The sequence below is a fragment of the Anoplophora glabripennis genome, unplaced genomic scaffold (genome assembly GCF_000390285.2).
Source record: "Anoplophora glabripennis isolate ALB-LARVAE unplaced genomic scaffold, Agla_2.0 scaffold144, whole genome shotgun sequence".
NCBI lineage: Eukaryota > Metazoa > Arthropoda > Insecta > Coleoptera > Cerambycidae > Anoplophora > Anoplophora glabripennis.
This window is the reverse complement of record NW_019416377.1, coordinates 810,030-830,567: the sequence shown is the minus strand read 5'-3', so window position 1 is coordinate 830,567 and position 20,538 is coordinate 810,030. Positions and strand designations below refer to the sequence as shown.

The following is a 20,538-nucleotide window of genomic DNA, read 5'->3' as shown; positions in this document are numbered from 1 at the left end:
TGTTAACGAAAACATAACTATTTATATCAAAACTGGCGTAAAATTTTACAAGAAATAGATTGATATTAGTTTTGAAACAAAAATAATTTGTTAATAAAAATTCGATTGAAAATTTTTTATCGAAAAATGACTTTTTTTATTCTTTGTGTTTTTTTATATATAAATAATGGCTTTTTAAAGTTTTGCTATTTGCCTCATTTTCTGTAACTTGATGTTTATTTTGCATTATATACTGTTTAGAAATGAGAGTGTAATAAAAGCTTATTATGTATGAAAATCGTAAATAAATGTAGCACTGGTGCTTATATTCAATATTTTTATATTATGCATAATCGGTATAGATGGGGTGTACTTTTAAAAAAACTTTGTGTGACCGGGTTGTACTAAATTGTAGCAGGTAGCTAAAATTTAATCCCCGACAATCCGTCTTTGTCTATGCCGCTTCAATTTCTCGGTCCATTTCTCTTATAAGTAAACAATATAAAAACAGCATTTCAAAACAGGCTACTTTAAGCATCATAACCGGGTTAAGAGGGTTTTTAGTAATTCAAATAAAATTATTCAATATTATTATCAAAATATTTATTTAAATTTAATGAATAGACTTTTATTCCACACAAAAATATATGTATTTTGAAAATTCAAATTATGGTGAGTAAATGTAGTGTTGTATAAATGTACAATAAAGAAAATAAAAAAGTAGTTATATTAAAATTCATCCTCTGAATATTCTGATGAATTATCTTCGTCTCCTAGATTGATAACGATAGGTTCCACAGTAACGTCAATTAAGTGTTCCCACATTTTCTCCTCTTCTTTCTGTACATGATGTATACATCTTTGCCAGTTATCTGCAGTTACTCGTTCCAAGGAATTTTTTAACAAAATTTTCACGTCACTTAATTTAAACGTCGTATTACTTCGCGCTACATCTCCTTTTACCTGCGCCCAGACTAATTCGATTGGGTTAGTTTACAGTGATAAGGTGGTAACCGTAGTACCGTTATTTGGCGATTTGTTGCCATTTCATCGATAACATATTTTTTCTGATCTTTATTAAGATTGACAAGTGTCAAAAGTTCCTTTTTCACCATATTTGTTTCAAAAGAAATGTTTTTTCCGGATAACCATTGAATTATATCGGCTTTCCTCCAAGCAGTCGTAGGCGTCCGCTCGGTCTGCCGTGAATGGTAACTGGCATTATCCATGACAATTACAGACCCCGGAGGAATAAGATCCAACATCTGTGTAAAATACTCTTCGAAAACATCTGCATTCATGTCTTCGTGATAGTCACCTGTATTTTTAGATTCAGATAAAAGTAAACCGCCATCTACAAAACCACTGGCACTACCTATATTTGTCACTATTAATCTTCGTCCTTTACCTGAAGGTGCCTTGAACCCTGTTGAAAGGAAATATTACCACGCCCATGGCCGGTTCTTATCTCGGGGTTTTATTACTCTCTTTCATTTCCAAACAGACTATAAACATATTATTTTAAACAATATTATCCATAAATATGTTATTAATGAAAAAAAAGTTTGAAAAATTATTAACATAACTAAATAAACAATGTTCTAGTATATTTGACATGAAAATTATCGTGGTGGGGGGAACCCTCGGTAGCTGCTACCTGAGAAACGCCAGCAGTTCAAAAAAAAAAAAAAAACGGTGGTGCGAATTCGCATTAGTGTGACTTTAGAAGGTTAAGCTAACTCAAATAAATTCAAAAATTTTTATTTAATATTTGCTAGTAATAAATTATCGACACCTTCGGCTTCGTTAGTTTTTATGCTAGCTGAATAATCGTTTCTCTGTTTATAACTGTATGTCTTAGGCTATGTTAAGTTTAAAGCCTTGCTGTTCGTTTATAACTGGGCGCCAAGAAATGTTCGCACAAGGCGTTGATGACACTGAGCTCATGGGAATAATATATTTTTGCATTATTTAAAATTCGAGAATATTACCGATTTTGAGTTAATTTTCCATGTTAGAAAATTCTGGTGATTTGCTGGGGCAATTCTGACATCGGATTTGGATTTAGTGATTCAACATACACTGGAATACATGGTCAGACCACGATTTTCAGTCGCTGTTAAATCATATCTGGATCATAGAAGCTAATTTATTAATTTTGTGGATTTTTAAGTTTTTTTTTAAGGTTAGCCTTATGGGCCAAATTTGACTTCGGATTCATGTTCAGCGGGCCAAGATACATGGGAATATAAAGACCCTGACCATTAGTTTCAACCGTTCAAATCATACCTGACTTTTAAATGTTGATTTCTCGATTTTGTGGGTTTTTAAGCATTTTTTGATGTTGAAACTGGCTGTAGGAGAAACTTCGCAGAAATGAACACTCCTTTTCTTTCACCATGTTCTGTAAAAACTCCCTTTATTGAGCAATACAAATGATAGAATCGATTTTCTTTTTGTATGTATTTACACAAAACGATTGAATAGAAAAGAAAATACAAAAAATATGAATGACAGATATCTATTTCAAGTACATAAATAGAAAAAAAGAGGAAATAAAAACTTGGGAAATTTTCCTGTGCTGTTGATGTTGAATGATTTTGAGCTGTTTTCACGCTCTGGAACATGGAAATATCTACAGGGTGTAAGAAGTTTGACTGCCATTACTTCAGCATGAGATAGAGTAATCATAAATGAACAAAAAAGTTGTATATTACTGGGGCGGGCGTAAGATTAACAGTTTTCAAAATACAGTCAGTATTAATATTGGGGAGTTTCATCACAACGTGGCAACAGCGCTTAACCTGCTGATGCACACCACGTGTACACGCAGCAGACTTGTCCTACGGAAAAAATGTAAACAGCTATTATTGTGACACATTTAGTAAATTTCTAGACAATTGTTTTCCAGTTTTTATATAAATAAAATAAAATGTACCAATTTTGTAGTACGAAGATAGTGTTGTGTTTAAATTTTAGCTCGAATTTTAATAAAAACGAATTATAAATTAAAAATAATTTAGGTACTTACCAAAAAGCAAAATTCAGTAATTTTTAAACGCACATATACAAAACAAATTACAACATATCCTCAAAATGTCTACCATCATTTTCAATGCACGCACGACACCTTCGAATCCAATTTTCGCGCACTCGCTGGAAACATCTCAAGAAAAGGAAATAGTGGTACGCAAAAAACACTCCGACACGGTCGAATCCAGATACCAACTGAATTGTGTATTGATGGTTGCTGGACACCTTAGTACCTCGTGTTAATAAACTGCCGCGCCGTTGTCACATTGCTCGATATGAATTTTATCTAATTTTAAATTTATTACAACGCTAATTATTTTTTAGAATTAAGCATAAAGAAGTTCAAAAAAGTTGTATTGGATTTTATATTATTAATTAATAGAACTGTTTATCAAGAGATTTTCATAATTTTTTTCTCGGAAATGGTTGAGTTTAGGACCCATGTCATATATGTTTTTTTTGTTTAATATATTCTACCGGCTGTTAAAATTAAGGCAGTCAAACTTCTAACTCCCTGTATAATATCAGTTGTTTTCTACAACTTATCAATGTGAAAAGTCAAAACTTTTAAACCGTATCGAAGAAAATTTTAAAGCGGATAATGGACTGACACGAACAATCCATAACTGACTGACAAAATCCTACAATGAAAAATGTATCAGAAATGCCCTTTTCTCCGTTTTCCTCCTTCTCGAGCACTTTCAAGTTTCACGAAGTTCCAGTATGAGACAGGACTTTTCAATTATCGCCGAGAAGAAATAATGGAAGGGTTGAGCAGGCGCCCCTGCCACTTCTCGAAGATCCAACCGTTTGGGGTTCGAGTATCCAGACTGATAAATATTAGTGGTCGGGAGAGAACGGGTATAGCCGACTGCGATCAAACTTTACACTGTATCCAGGATTGGGAATGGATTAGGGATGCTGGACTGTTTATTAGTAGAGGATATACGGTTACCGCCGTACATTATAATAAAATAAAAAATATATAAAAATCCTAACTCATCTGATTGATCTTTTTTTAATATCGTTTCAAATTTTTGCAAACAATTAGGTGTTACTATTTTCCTTAACTAGTGGATTCGTGAATCTCAATGTAAATAACCTCTGGCATTGCTCTAGTTTAGCCGAACTATACCACTGTCACTACGTGTAGTAGATAACAACCAAATGAAACCGTGAACAGTTTAAATTTAAGCAGAATACGATCCTGTTCCAAACGCTTAAGAAAGTCATCATAGGTTAGCCTTTACTTGTCAGTTAACATGTTGTGTTGGCGCCTATGAAAAGCCGCTATTGCCAGTGGACTTCATACCTGGTATGATATGACGGGGTGACAAACCGGTAATTTTAAGAGTAAGTGTGCATTTTTTCCATTATAGCACTAGTACTATAATGAACTGTACTAAAATACTGCATCAAAACGTATCTTTTGACATGCCCGCAGATAAATATATTTATTTGGTCTTCTTACCTCTGGAGGCTCGCTGCTTTCCTCCGAACTAGTGCCATTCTCGGAGTCCGTGCCGGAAGCGGAACTGCTTCCCTCGCTGGCCTCCTCGTCCTCGCTGTCATTCTCATTACCACTGCCTTCTTCGGCGTTAACTGGAACAGTCACAGTTAAAAAATGAACGCACTGAGGTAAATGTCTCACAAGAAATTAATATACACTGCGTCCCCGGATAGATGAACCGACTAGTGTGAGAGACAACAAATATTTACGTTGGAAAATTGACTTCTGGGAGTAAGCCCTGCTGATTTGTGATTCAAAATTTGTTTTAATTTTACATCCGTAAAATCTAGTATGCCTTGGAAATTTAGAATAATCTTTATTCACCGATAAAGTGCCATTTCAGAAATGGCAGCTGTTCCAAGGTGACTCCATGGTAGGTAGACTACGCGATACTATGTATTATTTATTTTTAAATAATATATCTTCTTAAAATACAATTTTAAGACTGGTTTGGCCCCTTCTGCTGGTTCTGCCCTAATGCAGCAGTGATGCCAATCGTTTTTTTTTTGTAGCCCATAACCGACAAAAACTAACAGTTTTAAAAACAATAATTTCTTTAATGCTAGAAATTAGAACGCACTAAATGACGTCACGAATTAGCGCAACAGCAAACACCCGTTTAATACATTTATTTTGCGCGAAAACTTAATAATTAATTTAACAACCTCTAAGAGATTTCTAATATTTTCACAACGTGACTATAATAGATTAATCGTAGACATTATTAGTGTCGCATTAGGCGAAATGACTTTTTTTAACTAATGATAATGCGGGAAACAATTACTTTGCAGATTACTCCTCTGCTGGTGGTACAAAGCAAAGTTTGTGGCAATAGGCATTGAGTAGCAATGATATTTGATATATGACATATGCTTTATAGGTTATATCTCACCCACAATCAATACATGTCGGTAGAGAAATATCCAAATTGGTATATCGTTCGCCGTTCGCCTCATCTATGGCATACTAATGAGAACTATAAGTTCAAAATTGATCTGTATCTCGCGATTCTGGTGACTAATCATTTTAGTTGTTTACTAGATATTATGGGTGTAATTCAATGCTGGACGGGGTATATAGTAGTCTATATGCCCCGTCGTCATTAGTTAAAAATCCCTATTTTTGCGTAATAGTAATGTTTCAAAGACTGCAGCACCTATAATTTTTTTAATGTTTTTCATCTTAACAACTTTAAAAACCCATTTTAATATTTAAGGAGGTAATAAGCAGAAAAGCCTCAATAAACATGGGTCTGCAAAGTAACGGTTGCGGAGATATGGAATGTTTTATGTTTTTTAGCCCCTTTTTTATTTTATTTTCTTATAATAGTTGGTTGATGTTTAGTGAAATAAACAGTACGTATTTGACAGTTGTTCTCAGTGCACAAGTTTTCTTTCGCTATGGCTGGTTACTCTAACGCAGAATTAACAGACATGCATTTCATGTATGGTCGTGCTAATGGGAACGCCACCGAAGCGCGACGTCTTTATGTTGACGCTTATCCAAATCGCCAGATTCCTTCACAACGCATGTTTGGAAGAATTCACCAAAGATTGCGTGATACCGGTTCCTTGAGCAAACAGTGCCATTTATCCGGAAGACCAAGGTCGGTATCCACTCCTAGAGCAGAAGAAGAAATTCTAGCACTGGTAGAGCAGAATCCAGGTACGAGTGTGCGGAGAATATCAGCCGAGGTAGGAATTAGTGGTCCTCTTGTTTGGAGAATCCTTCACGAGCAACTGCTTTATCCATACCATGTGCAACGAGTACAGGCCTTAAATCCAATAAATGATCATCAAGCACGTTTGGTTTTTTGCCGCTGGTTTCTACGTCATGATGCTGAAGACCCTCGTTTTCTTGCAAACATTCTTTTTACTGATGAGGCCGGGTTCACAAGAAATGGAGTGTTTAATTTTCACAATACGCATATTTGGGCCGACGAAAATCCTCATGCTCTAATAGAATCTGGACATCAGGCACGTTTTTCATTAAACATTTGGATGGGTATTGTAGGTGACAGGTTTCTAGGTCCTGTTGTTTTACCAAACCGATTAACAGGCGCTGCTTACCTCAACTTTCTGCAGAACACACTGTATGAGTTTTTGGAAGACATTCCTTTGAATCAGAGGCAACAAATGTGGTTCCAGCATGATGGTGCTCCAGCTCATTTTTCCATGGCCGTTAGAGAGCATTTACACCAAACTTTTCCACATAGATGGGTAGGAAGGGCCGGACCTGTTTTATGGCCTCCAAGATCGCCTGATCTGAACCCTCTAGATTTCTTTGTTTGGGGATATTTGAAGACATTAGTGTATGGTACTCCTGTAAATAGCCTGGAAGAGCTGCAGCTACGGATTAATCAAAAGTGTCAAGAAATCCAAACCAAGGAGGGTGTTTTCGAAAGAGTTCGAATATCGTTGAGACGAAGATGTCGTGCCTGCTTGGAAATGGACGGAGGGCACTTTGAACATCTTCTGTAACCTTGTTTTTTGTTTGTTAAAAGCTTTCTATGTCAGTTTATTCCTAATAAAATAAAATGTTTGAATAACGAATAGTGGTCCATATCTCCGCAACCGTTACTTTGCGGACCCATGTTTATTGAGACTTTTCTGCTTATTTTGGTTCATACCTCCTGAAATATTTTACACTCTTTTTTTAACACCCTGTATAAAAAATGTATGTGTGATTAGTTAATTGACAAAAAATTATACAGGGTGTTTGTAAATAAGTGCGAAATATTTTTGGAGGTGGTTGCCGAAGTTATTTTTTATTTTGAAAAAAAGTTCATATAAACCTAGGTCGAAATATGCTTCGTTTCTGAGATACATAGTGTTTAAATTTTAATTTTTTATTTATTTTTTTGAAAGAGTTTTGAACATTCTGTATCTCGAAATCGAAGAATTTGTTCGCACATTCACATCAACTTTCCATTTTCAATGTTGAATTGCATTTTTACTTTGACCATAATAATGTTTTATTATAAGAGGCTTTTAAATAAAAAATTGACAAAACCTACAATAAAATATGTTTTATTTTTTACCTCAATAAAATTGAAGAGACCAATTTCATTCAGAAATGATGGCGGATTTCTAAAAAAATATTAACTGGCAAAAAGTCAGTGGCGTATCACTTTTTTTTAATGTGGCCTTCTTTTACGAACGCCACTCCAAAGCGTTTTTCAAATTTCGAGTCAATCTCTTTAAAACTGAAATAATTAATAAAAATAAATAAAAAATTTAAACACTGTATCTCGGAAACGAAGCATATTTCGACCTAAGTTTATATGAACTATTTTTCACAAAATAACTGGCAACCACACCCTAAAATATTTCGAAATTATTTACAAACACCCTGTATGACTTCCTTGTGCCAAAATATACAGTGTGTCGCCGGATTACCGTAAACTTTTTTATAGTTGATTTTTCGAGAAAAATTTATTCTTCATTAAAAGTTCTTGGGAATTTATCTTGGGAAGCCATGGACAGTATGTAATAAAACATACAGGGTGTCCAAAAAATTTCAAAATGTGAAATTTACCTTAAGCAAAGTGCCTTTAAATTTAGTTTTCGTCAAAAACTGTATTTAACAAAGTTGTTCGAGAACTCAAGAATAATCACATTTTGCAAATAAGATGACGCGATTTTTATCTACTTATATCTTATTTAAAACAGACAGAAATTGTAAAAAATAAGTAAACTTTTATTTTAAATAAAAATTTCTTGACATTTCGAGAGACATATCGCCCTCTTTCTCAAAAGTAATTCTGAAAGCTTCGAGTTTTTGAAAAGAGCAATATATATCTCGATACGCCAGGAAACCTAAAGCCTGTTTTACAGATACAAACTATTTTATGTTGAAAAAAATTGTTTTTCGACGGCCCATATCTCAAATACCTTTTAACCCACAACGATGTAATCTTGTACAAAGGGGTTTCTAAAGGTGCTGATTAACAATATCACTAGTCTTTTTTCTAAAAAAATCGCTAATACTATTTTTTTGAAAAATCGACCCCCTTTTTTTCCATCTCAGAATCGGACGCCTCTGACTACAATCAAATATAGTATATGACTTTATGGGTATATATTCACCACCAATGTTTCAAAATATTTGGGTATCAAGTGAGCGAAATATCAGGGTGGCTCCATGAAAAGTGGGACACATCGTATATTTTCCAAAATCTGACTTCTTAAGATTTTGGATTGAATTTAAAATTTATTCCTGTCACAGACTACCCATGTGATCTTTACCGGTTTTCCCCACGAATGTACCTGATTATTATCGTTTTTTTTTGTCCTACATTATAAGAAATTTCAAACGACTTGGCATCGCTCCGTCGCAGAAAACAATTACATTACATACCGGCAGTTGGCCGTGTAATTTATGCAGTCAACGATAACTCGCCCGCCTGATCATGGGGCGGCGGCGGCGCTGCATCCGCACCACTTACCCTGCTGCTGCTGTTGCTGCTGCTGGAGCTGGAGCTTCTCCAGGATGAGGGGGTAGAACTCCTTAGCCGTAGCATTGTTCGGCTCGTATTGTAGGACTAGAAAATAAAGGGGGACGCGAGCCATTATCAACACCCACCTATCGTTTATTGTGGAGAGATCCCAGTTTATAGTGTTTAGTGTGTTTCTCACACCGCCCACATAACAATAATTAATTCACTGGTGAATGCAAGCATTGTCGTTCTAGAAATTGTACCGGCTTGTTTCTGTCATGCTCTCAGAACGCGATGATTCCCGTGAATAGATGGCGCGACCCAGTTTCTGATGTTTATTTTTGACAGATTTCCATTTAAACGTTTCTCTTAAAATGCTTAGTTCTCGGGACGAACGAACTAAATATGTATTATCTCAACAAAATAAGTATACAGGGTACAAGGTACAAATTTTGATGAATAAGTCAACCAAGAGAAATTGCTGGAAATAGTTTTCAAGTTCGTAGCTCGGCCGCTAGGGCGCGCAATCTACATACCAAGATATAGAGTTGAATTTTTCTCAGAAATGTTTCCCATTCAGGTACATTAAATAGTACAAATATGGATAGCCGGATCCATTGCGCATAACTTTTGTTATTGATATTTTGTCCTATCTCTCGACAGAAAGGGTGGGGGAAGCCGCTAATGTCTGATTAGAAAAATGCATTTTTTTAAGGATTGGCTCATCAAAAGCCCATAGTGTTATACCTCGTTGGAAAGGTCTTTTCATGCTTTATCTCATGGTGAATTCGTCATGTCATTTACCTCAATATGAAAACCTATAGATGGCTTTATTTCAAAAGAATGCCGTTTAATGAATTTTTCTCAAAAATTTTAAATACAATGCCATAGTTTTCTTTACATAAATGAATATGGTACAAGTTTAAAATGTTTAACGAAAGTTGTTTATTTATTGGCGCTATTTATTCAAGTTTGGGTTGTTTCACGTTTTCTTAAAAACGTGAAATAGCAGGATAAAACTTTTTATGGGTTAGTTTGAAGGGCATATAAATAGCTACATTTTGACTCCAAAAAGGGTTCTACAGGGTGTCCCGTAAAGTATGTTACAAACTTTGGGTGGTGATAGTACATAAAAAAATATGACTAAAAACTCTAATAANTTTTAGTAGGATCTTCTACGGGATTGGAGGCCCCCTTTGGGAAAGAACCGCAATTAATATTGCTTTTACCGAAGTGAACGCGAATTTTTGGATAAGGGTTGACATGTGCTCGAGTCAAGATGAGCAGGGACAAGTTACCATGAGGATATGGACAGGGGGGTATTTGGAAAATGGTTTGCATCTATTTTGCCTCACATCGAACCTGGCGCAGAGACTGTCCTGTACAGGGTGATTCACAACTTATTCAAAAAATAGAGGGAATAGATGCGTCATTAAAAATGGAGTCGATATCGTAAAAAAAAGTTTTGTAAAATCCTTATAGTTTCCGAGAAAAAAATTATTGAAGTTGTAGTATTTTCAACCTTTACATCGGTGGGCTGCTAGTAGTCTCCAGCGTCATTCGTCCACTTGACCCCAAGCGATTCCGAATACAGAAATCCGATTTTAGTATTACCGTCTTTGCGATAGTGTTTACATTAGTTTTTCAAGTGTCAAAAATGACTTGCGTGTGTAGCAACTCGGAGTTGATGCATATAGATTTAATGTATGGTAAAGCAACACAATATTTGTGTTATGGTGAAGCAAGACAACATTTGTGTTAGTTCGTAGAAACTGGGTAAGATGGACTCAAATGTGTTTACACGTCTGTGGACAAAATTCTGAACGGTTGTTAACAATTAATTAAAATCACAAATTAATTTGAGGGTTGCTTTCGGTATGAAACAAAATAAAACTATCTGTCAACAGCAAAAATAAAAACAAATTTAGTGAAAAAGAAGTGTTGTCGGGGCGAGCGTTCGCTGGAGAGTCTTGGTATGGCTCGCATGTGTCTGGTTCTGGCGCCAATCTGTCGTGGACCTTTCCAGGAGCCCTGGTGTGTCCCGCGGGTATTCTTTGTCCTTGCAACTGTTAAACCGGTCCGGACCAACTACGACTATTTTGGCTTTACATCGGAATACACGTACATACGAAGTCTTTTTAGAAAATAACTTTATTTTTTAAATTCTATTATTAATTTTATACATTATTGGTTCTTGTCTCCATCAAAGTACTCCCCTGACCCATTCAGACACTTTTCTCAGCGGTTTTTCCAATTCGCGTAGCAGTCCTGAATAGCTTTATTTGAAAAGTATGTGAAGAATTTGCTCTTATGTCAGCAATAGACTGAAAATGGCGTGCGTCCATTCCACACTGATTTTAATTTCGGAGACAAAATCGCAAGGAGTAAGGAGGGTGATTCTGATTTTGGCATAAAACTGAAAAATTGTCAACCAACAAATCCAACAAATTGGAGACTGACGTGTTTACTTGGGGCGTCCTTTACTAATCTATTGTTATGATTGAACTTTCTCAAAAACTGAATTTTAAGAAACGTAAGACTTATGCGACATTGCATAAAAAGCTTGAAAAAAACGTGCAGAAAATCCGGATTGCCCTTACCGCCGCAGTGACGTCACACTAATTGACAATGTATAAAAATTAATGTTGGCATCTGCAAAGACCCCGGCGACGGGAGGAATACCGATTAGCTTGTAAAAACCTACCCTCGCAGGGTTTCTTTTGCGTCGTAAGCATCATATAATCTTTATGGGACAGAGGAATGTGCTGGCAAACGGTAAACGGTCTTTCTACAAAAACATTTGCATATTTACGTCTACGAGGGGTCTGGTTTTCAGCTTTCAGTTGTTCAGCTTTCAATTGCCCGATATTAAGCTGGCTTTCGGGTTGTTTCAGCACACTCCTCTTCATGCGAGACAGCAATTTGACGAAGGCAGACAGGGCGCGTGGAACATAATGTTCGAAGTAATGGAAAAGGGGAGCACATATATTACACGCGTTACAAACGTCGAAAATAATGTTTTCCTCATTACTTAAGAGCCTTTACGTACTGCTAAAGTTGACACCTCTTTAATCTTTTTCGTTATTGTGTTTCGATCAACATGGTTAACATTCCTTGTTAATACATACAGGTTCGGAAAGTCCCCATGGTTCATCGGCCGTTACGTGAGAGCGATAAAGTAAGTCATAGAAATCCGTGCGATAGAGAAGGATGGCTATAATGAAGGCGTCTCATAGTCACCGCCCCTTTCGCCCTTCCACAAATAAGATCCACTTCCACTTGTAATTCTGCGACCGGTGGTCAACTTTGTTTTCGTCGTTTGGCTTTTCTTTAATAGATGTCACTATTTATACAATTTCGACTTCGGTATTCCGATATGTTAATACAATCCGTTAACAGAGGGCAGCACAATTTGTCTAAGGTGAGGCGCAGCCCTAGAAAGAGTGATGCCAGATCTACAGATTTTTTTGGAATTGGGGAAATAGGTAATTTTGTTTTATTTCTTGGGATTTTTAAGTCATTTTAAAAAGTATACTTAAATAGCAGCTAAATGAACTTTAAATGTAGCTGAGCACTATACTTCATTTGAATAACTTCTCAGTAGGGGAAACAAGGTCACTAGATTTACAAACAGAGGTATCTACTAGCTACTCTAAAAAGTTTTCTTTGTTACGCGTTGTGCTGCCCTCTGTTAACGTATTGTATTAACATATCGGAATACCAAAGTCGAAATTGTATAAGTAGTGACATCTATTAAAGAAAAGCCAAACGACGGAAACAAAGATGACCACCGGTCGCTGAATTACAAGTGGAAGTGGATCTTATTTGTGGAAGGGCGAAACGGGCGGTGACTATGAGACGCCTTCATTATAACCATCCTTCTCTATCGCAAGGATTTCTATGACTTACTTTATCGCTCTCACGTAACGGCCGATGAACCATGGAGACTTTCCGACCCTGTATATGATACAGCTAGAAAATCAGTTAAACTTGGGAAATGATGGCGACTCATCTAAAAAATCCCTGTTACCTTTGTTTTGAATTTAATTAAACATAACCGGGGTTCCATTAGAGAATCAGCATCTAGTATTTTAAATCCTACTTCTGACTGGTCGTCTAACTAAATTATACAGGGAGTAACTTTAAGTGAGGGTCTATTTTTAGGAGTGGTGAGAATATACGGTGTGCTTAGGCGCATATGGTGACGTCACTTGAGACCAAGACGAAATCATGGCATGAAAATGCAACTTTCTAGTAATCAATAGCTGTTGGAGCATAAAGATATTCACATCATTAATTTTATTATGCAAAACAATTTATTAACTTGCAAAATTCGAACTTGACAAAATATTTAAGGTTAGGTAGTTTCATTCTACAAAGTTAATCTGATTTTTTAAACACTATTGAGTCGTGTTTAAAATAAAGTTAAAATAAATCAGTAAACAATCTTATCATATGTTTTCAAAGGCATTCTCAAAGCTACACCTGAATGTTATCTACTTGGGCTCTGTCGAATGAGACGCATGACAGATTTATTAACCTCATTAGGGAAATTGAATCCTACAACGGCAATTCTTTCATTCACAGTGCTCTCCTTGATTGTTAAAATAAAAGCTAAACTTACTCAACTTGCAGTATTTCAGTGCAGTGACGTAGTCTTTCAGCATCACGGCAGAGAGGAACTGAAACAAAAAGCATCGCTTACTACGACCATACGAGTCAGATGACCCCTTCATCAAATTTTTACTGACCGAAAGCCCTATCAAACGGTTATGCAAAGCAATTAACTTTAGAAACTCTGACTAATAAAATATTCAGACAACAGTCATGTATGGCGTCATAGTCTGCACAAACAAAAGCTGTCAAATAACAAAGGGTTGCAATTTGAGAGCCATTTGTCTTCTGAAGCATCATTTAAAAACACATGTGTGTTACCTTCGTTTACACAGTTAATACAAAGCATACCACGTTGTAAACGTAAAATTTCAATTGTTTTATAAAAAAACAATAATTATCTCAAATAAAATCGGTAAAATGTTTTAGATACACTTATGGTTCTCATAATTAAGCCAGAAACTGATTTACAAATGATAATTAACTAAAATCCATTGAATTCAGATTGGGAATTCTGGGGAGACATAAAATTTTCGTATATTTTCCCGTTCCATTATTCAATTAATGTGTATTGTTGAATTATTCTGAAATATTACTCGATATGATAAGCCCAGGTTGTTCTCCCAAATCCCAACACCCTGTAAGAAATATCAAGAAAAAAAATATGATTTGCAAGTAGGATTTTATAATTTAAAATAACTCTAAATACATCTATAACACAGGTCTGCAAAAAAGTGATTGTTTGTTCTAGAGCAGCTGAGGGTCATTCCCGAAGTAATTTTTTGCGTAGAATCCGAATCCGACCTCAGAATTGCTCCATCACGTCATTCTTCCGAGATATCCTAACCTAAAGTGCGAAAAACGCCATTTTTTGCTATAAAGTTTTATGATTTCCAAGAAATTCTGATCTGAATTCATTGGATTTATTTAATTTTATCTGCTATCTAATATAATTAGAAATTTCAAATGATTGGGACTGAGGAAATTTTCAAACAAAATTAACACTCCGATATAAAATCAAGAAAGTAGTAAAATTTTTACGAGTTTGGGGATAATCGGGATTTTTTTATAAAATATGACATTTTCCCTTCAATTCACAAATAAAAAACTTCTCTTCAGGACATAACCGTGGTACCTAAACACCGTATTTTTTTCTCCGGTTTTCAACATATACAGGGTGATCCATTAACGGTATCGAGCGGCTGAAAATAGGAAACTAGACGTGCTACGATTATGGGGTAAAAAATCTATTAACAAATACGACCAAAAGAAATGGATTTAAAATATTTTCAAGTTTGTAACTTCACCACTAGGGTGCGCAACTGCTATAGTGTTACAGAAAATTGTCGGTTTTTCGAAATTTCGCTTATATAACCTAAGTTGAAAATACACTTTTTAGATAGACTGTTAAACCCTACACAAGTTTTGTTTGAACTTTTTTTTTGTTATTACCGTAGCAACGTCAGTATGAAACGCATTATCTTGAAATTTTTAAATTGTCATAACTTCTAAATGCCTTAATCGATTTCAATAAACGATGGCTCATTTTAAAGAACTATTAATAAAATTTATATTTATGATATGGCAATAAAAATATTATTTTCCTGCGCAACGGTAGACAACGCTAATGAGAAAAGTTTTGTAATTGTCTCCGTTTACTAAAAAAATTAAATGCAACGATATAGGTTTTTTTTCATGGCGTGATTCGTTTATCTTTCAAATTTGTTTCAGATAACTTTGACAGTTCGTAAATTAACAAATAAAAACTTTTTTTAACTTTAACATCCTCTATCGAAGAACAGTAGAGTAGGACTTATGTTTATATGAACTAATAGGATTCTATATCAAATGCTAAAGTACTAATCAATAAAACCGAGACACCCTGTAGATAGTGTTAAGAACTAAAACACAAAATGTGTCGAAATATTAACATAGACTATGAAAAATGTTTTAGTAATGTGAGAATCTACTTTTCATTGTGATATTTCAAAGTAGGTAAAAATACGTATGTTAAATCCACGAATAACTATTATGAGGCTTGGAAAATGCATACGAAACAGCCAGTATACAGGGTGATCCAGTCATAGTGTCAATAATTTTAAAAGAAGATGGGAAACATGAGCAGAATACGAATACGTCATTAAAAAATGTTAAAATGTATATTTAGGCTGAAAAAAAAATTTGTCAGGTCATTATTTAAACCCCTTTTTGGACCACTCATGACCTGACCTACAAAGGTTTATCGAGAGTGAATCTTGGCCTANTACATTTTCATAATTTTGACCATTGTTTTAACAAAGTTTCCCAACTAGTCTCGAGTTGATTTTTTGATATTTTGTTTATAACACGTTTCTGAACAATATTCCGCAGAAAAACTTCTAATAGTATTTTTTTCCCGAAAAATATAATGATTGGCCTAGCTGAGAAAATGGGAGTGAAAGGGTAATTTTCTTATTCTTTAAAAGGTCGAATACATTTTTTTCCGATTTTCTGTCTTTATTAGGTCTTCCAAATACGTGGTTAAAATTAATGACATTATGACTGAATCATCTTGTGGAAAATGGAACCAAAATAAAATTACGCATATTGAACAGATTCCTATTGTCATTTTCAAAACTTTCTGCAAACTTAGGGATGAGAATACTAGATAGCGATACTTTCGAAATAATCCCTGTTGCCTTTATTTCCATTATAAACAAGGATAACAAAAATTTTTGGAAGTGACGCCATCTAGTAGTTTCGTTCCTAACTTTGATCGGCTGCCTAAATATTTATAAATAAGTAACAGATTCACATTAATTTTTTTAAATTCTTGTTACCGAATTTTTAACTGTCATTATTTTGCAATTCTAAGTTCTAGAATTGTTTATTAAACATCACATCGCCATCTCAAAGTTAATCATGACAACAAAATAACCAACTACAGGATCCTGCGCTGAGTGATTGTACAAACAAATATTACACGGGCCACGTGATTTATTTGACGATAATTGGTTCACGCGTCCGCCCGTGCGATCTAGTCGACCGTGGCCGATCCTAATCCCTAAAACAAGCGAACGGGGGCCGACAAAAGCTCTCAAATTCCAAAGCCACCTCGTTATCATCCGGCACTACGTTACAGAACGACCGATTACACGCGCTAGCTACTCTCTGTCGCCCGATCACTCCCCCAATGGCGTTAATCCCCTAAAAGGAAAATCACCTCTGCGAGAAACTCCGTGGGCGCCGAGATGCTCTCGTCGGCGTCGGTGTACTCGCTGAGGTCCTCGTTGCTGCTGGAGGTCGGCTTCAGCAGGCTCACGTTTCCATTGTCCTCCGTCGTCATGACTGTCGGGGGGAGCCTGCAACAGACAACGGAGGTTAGATCATAGAGAAACAAATAAGAGTATTAATTTAATACCAATTTCATGGGAAAAAAATACAGCCACATCCAACGGCCACCTGGATTCTTTTGGTAACTAGTTTCCCATCAAATTAATGTTTTTTTGTGTGTTATTATTATTTAATGACATGTTGAACAGCCCCACGCCAAAAAAAGTTTAATGTGTGATAGACTGGACGTTTTTGGTGTCGCTGAATCCGACTCCGGTGTACGTTTGACAAAGTCAAACTTAGTTAACTCATGTTCAATGTTATTGAAGGTTAACTCTTTTTTATGGTATCACAATTGCTGACCCCGAGACAACTCGATAAGAAAGAGCTAGAAATTTTTTCATTTTCAAGATATTTGGTCAGGATAGCGAGATATTTTAGAAAATGAAATGAAATGAAAAAGTTGTTTGGATCATCAGGGACTACTTGGTGACCCTGGATTTGATCTTGAAGATCGTTCTGATAAAAATAACTAGAATCGGTTGAATGAATTGTGAGATGATGATTTTTGTATCTGAGACCTGGTTTTCATGATTATGAGGGCATAAGGCAACTATAGACTTATTCCAGAAATTGAACCTACATACTTTCAGCTTGTGACCTATGCATAATTGATCTCACAGTGAGTATATTTCAAATCCTGCTATCTCAAAATATCCTGGAGATGATGGCACTGTCCTGAGAGATGTTGTGAAGCATCATCCATCTTACAGTATTCAGAGGTGTTAATAACATAAAAAACACAAGAATCGACCTTGAAATAACCTTGAGCATGGACTTGAAGACTTCAAGATCACCAGATCCCGAATGACCAACCAACTTTTATAGAAGCATATTCTTCAATATCTCGTTTTCCTGACGAGAACGCGATATACCAACCTGAAAAGATGATGATCTTAAAATGATCTATAAAATGAAAAAATAACTCAACCACTTCCCCGAACGTAAAATTTCTTTCAGAATCTGGAATTTAGGGACACGAAATCGGTTTTCACGACTGAATTTGAGAAAACAAAGAGTGACCGTAAAATCCGCCCGTTTTTGCGTAGTGTGCAGCAAGAACGGGGAAGGTTGTACAGAGGTCTCCGTGGGTTTAAATTGATCGTCATGAAAAATCCAGGTGAGCATAATTCGATTTTTCCAATATTTGCCCGACTTATCCCTGCTTAAGGGGTGGAAACCACCCTTAGAACAAGAAAAATGAGAAAATAGTCGATAAATTCTTGGTAAAATTGGGGGAATTTCACATGGCAAGGGTAAAATCAGGAATGTCCTTCTAAAAATGCTCATGATAAACCCACCCCCCGCGTGGGGGTAAAACAAAAGATCGAATTATGGGGCCCGTCTTTCGTATCATTTGTCGGGTAGTGGGGGAAACAAAGTACTTCATGAAGTGGATATCATTCCCCGTCTGCTATCGGCAATAGGGGTGGTTTTACCCCCACGCGGGGGGTGTTTTTCACCTTGAGCATTTTTAGGAGGGCATTCTTGATGTTACCCTTGCCATGTGGAATTCCGCCAATTTTTACCCAGATTTTTTTTCTGTTTTCTTGTTTTCGTTTGTTTTCGTTCGTAAAAGAGTCTTGTGAAAAACTCCTTGACTATCAAGCAAAAGCGACGTTGTACTCTTTCAGTACACAGTATACGACTAGTATAAACAGGTGCCCAAACTAAAGAAGCGTACTCAAGCTTGGATCTGACAAATGCAGTAAATAATAAGTTGTCATGCTTCTGAATGTTCATCATATAACGAATTATAAAGTTTTTTTTGTACGCGCTTTCGTACATTCAAATCAGAGACAATAATATTAATAAAAATTGTGAACATTAGAGGCCATATAAATAACATCTACTTGAATCAATGCTATACCACACAAACTGAATGCGATTGTGGTATAAAAAAACGTACAAATATTCATGTTTTGAAAAAAGAAATTTCGTTCCGGTTTGAGAAAAGTTTAATTTATGTTTACGTATCTATATGTTAAGATAAATATCTGCAAATTTAATTTTGGGACAACGGAAATGCAAACTTATATCAAGCCAATCTTGGACCGATTCCAAATCAAGATCCAGATGAGAGTGTGCCGCAATGCCTCTAATCGTAAATTATACTGTTTGCCACTGAAAATGCAATACCAAGTAACCGTTATGGGCTTAAAATAAATTAATATGCCGCCTGTACAATTACATGACAAACCAAATGTGATGGTAATATTAGAATTTTCTCGTCCCCATATTTTTTACAATTTAACACACATATTTAACATATGTTTTGTTTCTTTGTTTTTGTTTTGTTCAAAGAAATACAAAATATTTCAGAACTGCATTGATACTATTTTTATTGTCTCAAATTTTTCCCAAAATCTCAGTCGTGTATTAAAATTTTTATTTCAAGTATCTTCTCCTGCATAGGGGAAATGCCACCTAGAAGCTTTTTAATGCAATACCTACCTAATAAAATGCATCATTGTCGTTAGGTTTTATGACAATGTGTAGTTGAACTGGTTCCAAACGACTCGAGTATGATAATAACTGCAGAATTTCAAGTGGTATTGGATAAGGTAAATTTACAATTTTCGCGAAGTCACTGAAGTAGCATAAAATTGAAATTACGCCAAGAATAATAGTTACAAGAGGTCGACTCATTTCGAAAAAGAAATACGATGACGTAATGAAATACACTTGAAGCATATGCGCTTACTATCGTCAATTCAAACTTGATCTTTCAAGAACATATCGCTTGCTTCATATGAAGAAACTATGGAACTTGGTTTTTTAAGGATAAATCAAACATACTCTGAATAACAAAATGAGGTGAACGAAAAATTGGCAAATATCGATACATTTTTAAACAACAGTTAAAAAATTATCTACTATTTCCCGGAAGATTTAAAAATGTTTCAGTTTGCCATGATATAAGCTCTATATTAATTACCATTTTCAAAATTCGTTGTCAAACAAGTCTTATTATTTGAAAAATTATACGGTGGTTGTCATAAAATTGGCACAAATAGAGACAGTAATGCATTCTAATGCGTTATAAGCAAGTGATAGGTGAGTGTCGCCATTGTTATAATGATATTTTACGTTTTGTCCAACTGTTCGATTTTTTTACGAATAACAAACATAAATTCAAGCAGTCAAGTCTTCGTTGTCAACGTAGGTTATCATGAATATTTGTTGATACGGTTGTTGATAAATAAAAAACTGATAAGTAGACATCGGAAACTTTGTGGCGACAACCAAATAAATAAACAGTAGTAATCTGTATTATGCTAGTAAGTGGCAATGCGTGTTGTAGTAGCAGAAATAGGCTAAATGTGTAGTCAACGTCCCTCAGCAAAAAACCTGAATTGTTCACCGTATCGAATAAATTGATCGATGCGAAGCTTCAGATCAGAGGCAGACTTGTACACGTTTTTGAACAATGACACGGATACTGGGATCACTAAAATGTGAAGTCGTTGATGCTTCGTCACCATTAGTAAAAATACATATTACATACATATGAAAAACTTCGACTAATTTAGATATGCGCCTGTGACCTCGGCAAATGGGTATTTATCGATCACAGGAGATGATTAACCGC

The 20,538-nt window shown here is 35.5% G+C and overlaps 1 protein-coding gene across 1 annotated transcript in view; it reads right to left on the bottom strand.

Moving 5' to 3' along the window:
• Nucleotides 1–16,899, bottom strand: part of LOC108906875 — a 31,700-nt gene extending 14,801 nt beyond the window's left edge. The window contains exons 1-4 of the mRNA XM_018710306.1: nt 16,777–16,899; nt 13,585–13,642; nt 8,998–9,065; nt 4,484–4,633 (exon numbers count right to left, since the gene is read on the bottom strand). Coding sequence (XP_018565822.1) covers nt 4,484–4,633; nt 8,998–9,065; nt 13,585–13,642; nt 16,777–16,899 — 399 coding nt within the window. The remainder of the gene's footprint in view (nt 1–4,483; nt 4,634–8,997; nt 9,066–13,584; nt 13,643–16,776) is intronic.
• Nucleotides 16,900–20,538: the final 3,639 nt, after the last annotated feature.